General features: G+C 33.3%; 1 protein-coding gene across 14 annotated transcripts in view; it reads right to left on the bottom strand.

Moving 5' to 3' along the window:
* LOC124429291 (polypyrimidine tract-binding protein 1) overlaps positions 1-12500 on the bottom strand; it is a 422552-nt gene that overhangs the window by 242730 nt on the left and 167322 nt on the right. For 6 of the 14 annotated variants that reach the window (XM_046974365.1, XM_046974373.1, XM_046974368.1 and 3 more), the window contains exon 2: positions 6815-6970. The exons of the other annotated variants lie outside the window; for them this stretch is intronic. In XM_046974365.1, the coding sequence (XP_046830321.1) occupies positions 6815-6895 (81 nt within the window). In that variant the 5' untranslated portion in view covers positions 6896-6970. The remainder of the gene's footprint in view (positions 1-6814; positions 6971-12500) is intronic. 14 annotated transcript variants of the gene reach the window in all.

The raw sequence follows: 12500 nt of genomic DNA, 5'->3' as shown, positions 1-12500 counted from the left end.
AGATGAAAAGATTGCGATAAAGAGGCCGACGTTTTGCGAACGACATCTTCAAAAGGACACAGGACGACTATGATGCATCGAATGAAAAATTAATGTCCATCGTGTGTCCATCGTAAAGAAGGAGGAGGTGGAGGAGGAAGAGGAGGAGGAGGAGAAGGAAAGAAGACGAGGGAATTTGGGATCCTTCTTCCCTCGTATCTTTTTAACTTCTCTTTTTTTCCCGCCCTCTTCTTTTTTCTTTCTCTTTTTTTCCATTTCTTTCTCATAACCTATGATCGGTAAAATTTTGGGAAATTCGTGTATATATATATATATATATATATATATTGTCAAGGAAAAGGGCCAAAAGGAAAGTTGAAGGCTGATAAAGAAGAAACGCTCGATCATGACGAGCCTTGGGAAATATAACACCCAACTTTTCTTTCTTCTTCTTTTTTTTTTCTTATTTTTTTTTTTTTTATTCCTTCTTTTTTCTTTAATTTTTTTTCCTTTCCTACTTTTTCGTTTCTTTTTCCCTTACATCTTCTTCTTCTTCTTCTTTTCTCTGTAAAATCGCTCTATAAAACGCGAATAAGGTACGGGTGTTGAAAGCTTGTATCTCTCTCTTTTTTTGCTCCCCACCCCACCCCCCCTCTCTCTCTCTCTTTCCTCTCTCTCTACCACCCTCTTTTTCTTATCTATCTATCGTTCCTGTAGAGAAACGTTATACTTTTGTATAATAATAGTTGCGTTTTATTTTTCTTCGAGCTCTGACACCATGCGTTCATCTTCTTTATACACGTTACACGGCCGATAAGATATTCTCGCAGGCTTATGCATGTAACTTTTTTATTATAATTTCTTTTTTTTTTTCTCTTTTTTTTTTTTTTTTCTACTTCCTCCTTTATTATAAATATATGTATACGATTTTTCTAAGAGAATGTACATACACACACACACACACACACACACACACACACACTCATACACACTCATACATACATACATACATACATACATATACATAACTGACGTTATGTCTAAAGTTAAATCCCAACAACTCCGAAGCGCCATCGTGTACGATTTATGTACATACATAACATGGAGAATAGATTCGATTGATATGAGAAGGGGATGAAAACATAGATGTATCAAGTAATTCCCAAATAGTAATTCTGTACAAACAGAGAGAGAGAGAGAGAGAAAGGAGAGAGATAGAGAGTTAGGCCATCAGATGGATCAATGATACATACATATGAGAATATTCTAGAACGTGATATCCGTTCTCTCTCTCTCTCTCTCTCTCTCTATCTCTCCCTCTCTCTCTATATATATATATCTGTGTAGAGACCATGGTTTCATCAATGGTTAATTTCATTGCGAATTAGGTAATCCAAGAGATTGGAGATGTTGTAGAAATGATGTTACGTTGAAAGGAATAAAAAAAAAAAAAAAAAAAAGGAAAAAGAAAGAAAAGAAGAGGAGAAAAAAAGAAAAGGAAAGTGAAAAAAATTAAAGGAAAGGAAAGTGAAAAAAAAAAAAAAAAAAAAAGAAATAGCAATCCTCTTCGTTTGATAACTAAAAAACGAAATTACGATTTGCTCGTAAATATAATTTCATCCTTCCTCCTGTCCTCCCGCCCACCTCCACCTCTTCCTCCTACTTATGACAACCCATAGTAGAAAATTTCGAAGAGTGAAATTTCGATTGAATCACTTGATCAAACATATATTAATTATACATTAAACAATCATTGACCTAACTTCATACGATACTAATAACAAAAGTAATCTCAATGTGATACTAATATTGGTGAAATATACGATAGAAATAAATTGATTATATACAAGTTGAATTATAATAAGATCATTTAGATTTATATAATCCTTTTGCACGTTCATGTAATATGTACACACATACACACACACACACACACATACGTACGTACGTGTATTAACAAACAAAGAAAAAATTATTATACATAGATAAAATATGTTAGAAGATGTTCGATAGGACCAACAAAACAAAGATAATGTGCAAAACGTCATCCAAGGGCCAACGTAACATAAACTTCAAGAGATATCTAATAAAATTTTCAGCAATATTGCTGATTGTCCCGACGTGTTTCGACGTCGATAACCTACTCGAGACGACAATAACCGAGTCCCGAAGGTAAAAGCATTCCCTAAGCTATCTCTCTCTCTCTCTCTCTCTCTCTCTCTCTCTCTCTCTCTCTCTACCTCTCCCTCTATCTACCTCTCTTCCTTACTATCTTCTATCTTTGTCGTTGTCACCACACCACTACCATCTCTCTACTATCACAAGCAAGTAAGTGGAACCTAACACACGACACGACGTGTCCGAACCTAATTCCTCTGTTTGCGTATGCAAACGAAGAGACGAGGTCACCGTAAGGTGTCGTAGACATTCGTGCACCCACCTTTGAACCTCAACGGTTAACCATCCCCCACCTCTTACAACCACCACCAACCATATCACTCTCTCTTTCTCACACACACACTTTCTCTCTCTCTCTCTCTCTCTCTCTCTCTCTCTCTCTCTCTCTCTTTCTTTCTTTCTTTCTTTATTTCATTCTTTCTGTTCCACGATGAGTCTTCTCTATCCTTCATCACACCAACTTACTTTAAAACGAATAATACGCTACTAAAGGGAAAACTATTATATGTACATACACATACATACATACACGAGCATACATTTTTTTCCGCTATTTAAATGGATTAACGTGAATATTTTTTTATTCCTAAACGTGTGCGCCTTTTGTTCTTTTTTCTTTTTCTTTTTCTTTCTTCTTTTCTTTTTTTTTTTTTTATCCACGTATTCGCGACGACAAAAGGAATTTGTATCAATTTAGATATTTAAATTATAAATATATATGTGCGTGTGTGTGTGCGCTTGCGTGCGTGCGTGCGTGTGTAAAAATTAAATATGGCAACTGAATATAAATTATTTTTCCTTAGATATAGCGCGAATAAGAACAAATATTAATCGTGCTTTAAATGTATGATGACGACGCGAATTATCGTTTACACAGTGTGAAACATACTAATCATAATTAACGACGATTATTAATAATGAGATAAAGAAAAAAGAAAAAGAAAACGAAAAAAAAAAAAAAAAGAAAAAGAAGGAAGAAAGCTTGCGGGATGAAACATTTTTCACAGGAATCTAACACGCAACTATATATATATATATATATATATATATATATATATATATATATATATATATATATATATATATATATATATTCAAACAAGAGAGACAGAGAGAAGAAAGAGATAAAAAAAAAAAAAAAATTCAATATTCAGTCGACTGTTTCCAACCACAATGGAAATTAACTCTTCGCTTCTACGGTAATGAAATTATTTCGAATTTGATACGCACACGCGTACACTGTGGCGGTAGTATGTTCGTGACAGGCGAACGATTCGAATCGAGAATAAGAGAGAGAGAGAGAGAGAGAGAGAGAGAGAGAGAGAGAGAGAGAAGGGGGGAGAGAAGGGGGGAGTATAGGAAAGAGGAGAAGGGTGGGAGTAGAAACGTTTGACGTCAGAGTGCCTCAGGGGGTATACGTACCAATGGGGACGACGATAGAATTAACTTGCTCCAACGATAATGTTAAGAAAATATGCGAAATCGAGTGACGATCGACTCTACATTATATATATCTACATATATATATATATATATATATATATATATATATATATATCTTTCTCTCTAGCTGTCTATCTATCCATCTCTTTCTATTTCTCTTTATCATTCCCTTCTACGATAACAATTAAAATACAAAGCACACGTTTTATTTATATACATATATATAAAAAAAAAAAAAAAAAAAAAAAAAATTAAAAAAAAAAAAAGCATTGTTTACAATTTGTCATCGACTTTCTTCGTTCATTTTTCCTTTCTCTGTATTATTATTATTATTATTATTATTATTATTATTATTATTATTATTATTATTATTATTGTTGTTGTTGTTATTATTATTATTATTATTACTTAATATACACGCAAATTTTGCACCGTACCAAAAGAATAAATATATCACTGGATCGTTAATTTGTTATATGGTTTTACAACGTCTATCAAGCGTAAAAAAATTGTAACAATTTTAATTGGCATACATACATACATACGTACATACTTACATATACACACACAAACACACATACATGACATATATATATATATATATATATATATATATATATATATATATATATTATCTGCTTTCACAATAGGCGAATTCACAAGGTTTCTGTCCAACATCGGTCCAACCAGGAGAAGCTGTATATGTATCTTTGACGTATTTGAAATTCAATTAAGGGTTGGTCAAAAGGAACACGTTGAAAAAGAGCGAGAAAGAGAAATAAGTACACGTGGATAAACGATGATCCTTTGTTGCAAAAACGAATATTTACTCTCTTGCTATTTCCCTATGTATTTTTTTTCATGTGATAGAACACAGTTGTGTTACCATGGCTATTTGAAAATCTATTTGAAAACTGAAACTATTTTTTTATCCTCTTCCTTTTTTCTCCCTCTCTCTCTCTCTCTCTCCCTCTTTCAGACATTCTCTCTCTTTCTTTTTTTTTTCTAAGAACAAATAAAAAAGTTAGAGAGAGAGAGAGAAAGAGAAAGAGAAAGAGAAAGAAAGAAAGAGAGGGAGAAAGAGAGAGAATGATGGAATATAATGTAAGCGAAGACTCGACGATCACTCAACGCTGTCTACTCTCGCGAGAACGAAAGTGCTGAATAAAAGAGTAAGAAAAGAGAGATGAAAGAAAAAGAAAACGCACAAAACAAAAAGAGATCTTTTATCTCAAACAGATTCATCCCGTCGTGCATTGAAATTAAGATTATATATTAAAGTTGTTCCTAAAGAAACTCGCTATCTATCTCTTTCTTTCTCTCTCCTCTCTCTCTCTCTCTTTTTCACCCACGAAAATTTCCATCCCTCTCTCCCTTTCAATTTTCATCCCTCGAAAGTGTTATTTAATGACAGGATAGAGAATTAAGGAAGAAACTGAGAGTATGCGATTTAAATAAGCTCCTTCTTTGAATAATAAACGAATAAAAAAGGATGGAGTAAGAAGGAAAGGAAAAAAAAAAATATCAGACATAAAAGTAAACTAAAGGAAAAGAAAAAGAAAAGGAAAAAGAAAAAGAAAGTATAATAATAATTGATAAAAATTGTTTTATCTTTTACTCTCTCTCTCTCTCTCTCTTTCTTGCTCTATGTGTTTCTATCTCTTATGTATCCATTCCTCTATCTTAAGAATGTTACACGAAGGACACAGGAATGGCTTGTAACAAATGTACATATCAGGAATTCTATATACTATATTCTATATACTATATACTATATACATCGAATGCGTTGCAAAGTGGATTTCATTGTTGCTGACCACTATCGAGACCTTCTCTCCATTATTAAACGTGCTGCCAGCAAGCTTTTTCCCCAATTGGACCATCACCACACACGGATAGATTATGGGGGAAGTTTTGCGTGCGAAAGAAAGAGAAAGATACAGGAAAGAGAGAAAGAAAAAAAAAATATATATATATATATATAAAACCTGATCTCTCTCTCTCTCTCTCTCTCTCTCTCTCTCTCTCTCTCACTCATACGCTCTTTCACCCTTCTATCTATACCTGTATTTCTCTTTCACCATCGAAAGTTTGCACACGTCGGATGCCACTGTGCAGAGGTAATTGACGAAAAACCGATATTTTCTAACTTTTTCGTGATACTTCATGCTCCCTCCATCCCTCCCTCCCGCCCACCCACCTATCCCTCCCACCCTTCATCCTCTACCACCGCCACCTCTCTATCTTCCACTACTTCTCGCTTTTGAATAATACATAACAAATACTCGTCTGATATATCGGCTTATGGTCACGATAACTTAAGTACCTATATACTTACGATAGTTAGATAGAAAAGGAAAGAAGATAAATAGATAGAAAAACACAGAGATAGAAAGAAAGAGTGAGAGAGAGAGAGAGAGAGAAAAATATGTGTAATAAAAAGAACACACACACACACATATATATATATAAAAATATATAAATAAATAGAATAAAATGTTCTTGCCAAACTCGTAAAACAAAAATCCCAGGAAAGTTCTTGGCCTGTCCATATATTCGATAAACAAGCGATTAAATTCCGGAACACAACCACGAAAAACCGATTGCTAGGCTCGTTTGTCGGGCTAGCTTGTTTGCTTGCTTGCTTGCTTGCTTGCTTGCATGGTTGCTATATCAGCATCGAGTGGATTAAATATGTGTGTTGGCCTCCTATCTCTCCCATCACCCACCTATCCACCCATTCTCCTCTTACTCACTCTCTCTCTCTCTCTCTCTCCCTCTATAGTTTTCTACATGCCTATGCATCTCTCTTGCACTTCCACCTTCCGGCTATGTTTTCCACCCTACCACGGAAGTATGTCGAGAGGAATTTTAATTAATATCTCGCAGCCTGCAGGGACGCACACAACTCGCGAGACTCGAAGGGCGCATAAAATAGCGCTGGAATGAGAGAGAGAGAGAGAGAGAGAGAGAACATTATCGGTTCCAACCATGATCCCCTCTCCTTTTCCTTCCTAATCCCTCCACAGTCTCTCTCTCACTCACTCTCTCTCTCTCTCTCTCTCTCTCTCACTCTTTCACTATCTCTCCCTCTGTTTTAACTGTGCTTAAAAAAAAATTTTTTTTTTTTCTTTTTTTCTTTCCCTCTCTCCTTCGGTGTTTGTTGTTTCCTTTCCTTGCTGCCTGCCCTTGTTCGTAGAATTTAAAAACTCACCTTTATTCCGAGTGTAGGCGTCAGCATCCCGTAGTCGGCTATAGGCGGCAGCATAACGGGGGAAAGATTTGCCATCATCATACTTTCCAAATTCCACAAACGCGCCTTACTTTCGTTCAGTACACAGTATTCTATTTTATTTTGCACTTGACCTACCTGTAACAGATTAGATAAGGGGGGAAAAAAAAATTAGATCCGTCATAAAAGTATGTAACAACAAATATTAATACAAAATAATAATGATTATTATTATTATTATTATTATTATTATTATTATTATTATTATTATTATTTACATCATTTTGCAAAGAACGATATAGTACTATAAGAAAAAAAAAAAAAAGAAAAAAAAAATATATATATATATAGAAAAAGGAAAAAAAAATTGTGATCTTTTTCATTCCTCAAACAAATTGGCCTAACTCGTACGCTTATTAAAAGACAAATCGTTCAAAGAGAGAAAAAAAGAAAGGAAGGAAAAAAAGAAAAGGAAAAAAAGAAAAAGAAAAAAAATCTTTAAAAGAGAATGTGGAAGAGAAAAAAAAAACAGTGAAAAAATGTAAAAAGAAAAAAAGGAAAGGAAAAAAAAATGAAACGTTAATACAAAAAGAAAAACCAAAAAAAAAAAAGAAGAAAGAAAGAAAGAACTAGGAATTCTAAATTCATGAAATATTATTATTATTATTATTATTATTATTATTATTATTAATAGTAGTAGTAATTGTAGTAATCTTAATGATAGTGGTAGTAGTAGTAGCAGCAAGGGCAGACTTTTCCCGTATATAATTTTCTTCTTAGTGAATTTCCGTGACCGTGCCGTGCCGTCTTAAACTTATACGAAGCGTTTCGAGAAAGTAACGAGTTAGTTTCTAGCTGCTGGGTGCCAGTCAAACGAGAGAGAGAGAGAAAGAGAGAGAGAGAGAGAGAGAAAGAGAGAGTAATACCGGCAGCAACAGTAGCAACAGCAGCAACAGCAGCAGCAACAACAACAACAACGCCAGTAGCACAGCGCACTTACATAACCCTCCAACCCTCATTCTCCTTTCACCCTCTCCTACTACTACCTCTCTTTCCTTCCCCCTCGACGTACTCGTATCGCAACGGCACGGTTTCGCAAACTCACTTCTAAACTCGTTTCGAACCTTCAACGGAGCCAGAAACCGGACTCGACGTTTTGTGAAAAGATGGTTGAAGGGGTGGATTGGGACAAGGGTGGGTGTATAGAATGGTAAAAGAGGTAGAAGAGAAGGAAGAAGACGACGAGGATCGTTTTGTCGTCTACTACATATTTACTTTTCTCTTTCCCTTTCTCTCTCTCTCTCTCTCTCTCTCTCTGTATCTCTATATGTATTCGTTTATTAATTATGTTAAGATACGTATTGTTATAAGTAAATCAATTACAACGAAATGGTCCTATTTTAAAGTGAAACGTATGAATTACTTTTTTTTTTCTTTTCTTTTTTGAATGATGTCAGACTGATTCATTTTCTTTTTTTTTTTTTTCTTTTCTTCTTTCTTTCTCAGATTTTTGTGAGTCTATAAATAATTTTAACCGGGGAAAAAAGTAACAAAAAAAAAAAAAAAAAAAAAAAAGAAAGAAAAAAGAAAAATGTCACGAAAAAGAATAATTTTTGAATTAAACCAGAAACTTTTGGCCCAGCCTGTACATATATAAATTATAATTTACTTTCAAGTATATATTATAATATATATATATATATGTGTTCGAGAACTCCCAACTCAAAATATATTTTATCGGCTAATATAAGTAAATCGTGTGACATCGAGAGAACACTTGTAAATATCCGACGCGTTCATTTCGTTTAACGAACGATATATTATTCAATCGATTGTTACACGAGTATCATCTCTACTTTCAACAATGATATTAACATCGAATATGTCCACTCGAAATATTTATTTAAACATATTTACTTTGTTAACTGATTAAAACGATATTACGTATTATTTCACGTTTGATACTTTTGATAATACATTTCATTTTTTTTTTTTCTCTCTTTTTTTCATCGTATTCTTTTCTTTTTTTTTCTTTTTTTTTTTTCTTTTTTTTTATTCGTAATAAAGTTCAGAAAATATTTGCGAAGGAATAAAATTCTGATATCTCGATAAAATTTATATATATATATATAATCGATCTCTAATAACGCGAATACGAGAATATATCATATATGGTATTTACGGAAAATGAATAACGAAAAATAAATATATTCGAGAAAAGTGAGGTGTGAAGGAGGGGGAGGGATACAACGAATAGTGGCGAAAGAGAACGAACGTATATATGATTATTGTTGTTTAGAAATCATTCTAAATGGAATAAAGGTACAGGAAAGAGAGAAAACGCGTTACTAAGCGGACTCAAGCTAAACCGTAAGTTCATTTAGTGATAATATAGGCAAAAACGTGTTGGGAACAAATTTTAGACAGAGAGAAAGAGAAAGAGAGAGAGGGATGAACTGACTCTCTCTCTCTCTCTTTCTCTTATACGCACACTAAAAACATATACACATGCCTAACCCTCTCATCCTCATTCTCTCTCTCTCTCTCTCTCTCTTTCTCTTTCACTCCTCATCTATATCTAGAAAGTTACAAAAGCTCTAAATATGCAAACACGCACTTTGAAATGACACTTATTGTTACAAAAGCTAAATGTATTTTAACAGTGTGTAAGGAACAAACAAACGAACGAACGAACGAAGGAACATTGGATGTTCTTGTTCCTAACGACCAATATAAAAGACTTAAAAGAGCAAATTCCATTTCTCTCCTTTTCCATAGAATATCGTCGAACGAGAGTTTAAACTAAACGTACATGGACATACAATGATAGAATACAGAAAGAGAAAGAGAGAGAGAGAGAGAGAGAAAGACAGAAAGAGAGAGAAAGACATACATACATATATATCATAAGTTCCATACTCGTGGAAGTAGAAAACGGAAAGATTACTCACCGGCAATCGACTGGCTCTTTCTCGAGCGCATATACATAAAGTTTCTAACGTAGGTTAGAACAGGGATTTTGAATGTTTTCTTAAAAAACATAGATCTCGCACGCTGGCAGATTTCATCTATCGGAACGAAAGAATAACGGAATAAGGAGATTCGTTTACCAAACAAATTCTTTGCCAGAGAAGAACATGGCATCTCTCAAACGTTCCTCTTCCCCACCCCATCCCTCTCACTACATTTCTCTCTCTCTCTCTCTCTCTCTCTCTCTCTCTCTCTCTCTCTCTTTCTCTCTTCTAATCTATTCATCCATCCATCCATCCAACCATCCATCCACCTATCTATCTATTTTTCTATCCGTCTGTCTATCTTTGCTCATTTCCTCTCCGTGATCATGAAATCCTTGACTTTTACTAATCCAATGTATTTTAATTCACTTATCATTCGCTATTACTAGATTAACGTAAACGCTTCCATTTATGTTAACTTATGAATTTAATACGTTCAAAACGTTTTAAACATATTAAATGGGCTCTTTTACAGGGAGAATACTCTACGAGTACGAAATAGATATATAGCAATAGACAGAAAGAGAAAAGGAGTAAGAAGAACAGATAGACAGGCGTACATAAAGAGAGAAAGAGATAGACAGACAGACAGACAAGAGAGAGAGAGAGAGAGAGAGAAAGGAGGAGGAGGGGGGGGGAGAGAAAGACAACATATAATCATTCTGGATCGACCAGAAACACAACGTGAAAACAGCATGGAAACAGCGTGGAAACATAGCGTTCACGGAAATAGAGATTTCTCGTTGGGTCTTACTGTCGGATTTGTCGGTTAAGCTACCTCGGCTCGTGACGTTACAGGCTCACCCCTCTCAACGTATCCTACTACCATCCTTCGGAACCACCCCTTCTCTCTCTCTCTCTCTCTCTCTCTCTCTGTTTCGAAAGCAGCTACCCTCTTTTCCTTCTACAGATCGTTCTACCTATACACCCCCACACACACACACATACACACACATACCCACATCTCTTACTTTCGGATCAACGAGCGAGGCACGTGACACTAATCTAAGTTTCAAACTTGCCCTTCACCCTCCTTCCTTCTCTTCATCTATATATATATATATATATATATATATATATATATATATATATATATACATATATATATATTTATCCTTCTCTCTTACTCTCTCTCTCTCTCTCTCTCTCTCTCTCTCTCTCTCTCTCTATCTTTCTCTCTCACTCTCTTTCTCTCTCTCTCTCTCTCTCTCTCTCTATTTGTCTTTCTCCCTCTACTTCCTTCTAGGGCGACCTTCGAATACCTTCGTACTTACTAGGAAATAGCAAGGAGCTTTCGACGACGGCGTTCGATTAATCCACCCTTAAGCGATAACACCAACGGAAGCTCGATTATCCTAGCGCGGATTAGGCGAACCTTACTCGATTAGCTGCCGATCGACGTTAGTACGCGTGTTCTGATTTCTCCTTAAGGTCTATATGTATTTATGGAGAAATAGAAGATGGTGAGACGCTTTGTCCGTTTCACTTCTTGATACATACTTCTCTACTTCTCTACTCCTTCTTCTTCTCCTTTTCTATCTATTCTCCTCTTCTCTCCTTACTATTCTATTCTATTCTATTCTATTCTATTCCATTCTATTCTGTTCCGTTCTGTTCTGTTCCGTTCTGTTCTGTTCCGTTCTGTTCCGTTCTGTTCTGTTCTATTCTATTCTACTCTACTATACTATACTCTACTATCTTGCAAGCTTTCGAAATTCTCGAAAGGTTCCTACTATAAGAGAAAATATCATTCCTTGTATGTCTGTTTGTCTGTCTCTCTCTCTCTGTGTGTGTGTGTGTGTATTCTCTCTGTCTCTGTACGTTTGCGTTTATATGTTTGTCCTTATCCACTTATACTTGTAATATGCTTATATCAACTTGTAATTTTGTTTTAAAAATTCTATTTATTATTTTAGAGACTTACGAAAATCTACAATAATTATTATTATTATTATTATTATTATTATTATTATTATTATTATTATTATTATTATTATTATTATTATTATTATTATTATTATTATTATTATTATTATTATTATTATTATTATTATTATTATTATTATTATTATTATTATTATTATTATTATTATTATTATTATTATTATTATTATTATTATTATTATTATTATTATTATTATTATTATTATTATTATTATTATTATTATTATTATTATTATTATTATTATTATTATTATTATTATTATTATTATTATTATTATTATTATTATTATTATTATTATTATTATTATTATTATTATTATTATTATTATTATTATTATTATTATTATTATTATTATTATTATATAATGATAAGTTCATAGTGAATAATAAGGATCGATCTTTTTATCGAATTTGTTTATTTCTTTTTTTTTTTCTTTTCTTTATTTCTCTCTCTCTATTTTTCTTAAGTTTAATTATGAATGATTATAAACGAACGAAATCGATTGAAAATTTAATAGAATTGTATCAATTAAATTTCATGATAAATTTATATATATATATATATATATATATATATATATATATACATAAAAGCACAATTATTGACAAATGAAATTAATTAGTAATTGATTAATATTAATGCCCGATCAAATTTCTAATCGATTTTCGTACATTAACAATTGTAATATAAACTTGTCATCAAAATTCTC

This window comes from Vespa crabro, chromosome 15 (genome assembly GCF_910589235.1).
Source record: "Vespa crabro chromosome 15, iyVesCrab1.2, whole genome shotgun sequence".
NCBI classification, from domain to species: domain Eukaryota; kingdom Metazoa; phylum Arthropoda; class Insecta; order Hymenoptera; family Vespidae; genus Vespa; species Vespa crabro.
This window is presented reverse-complemented; position numbering and strand designations above follow the sequence as displayed.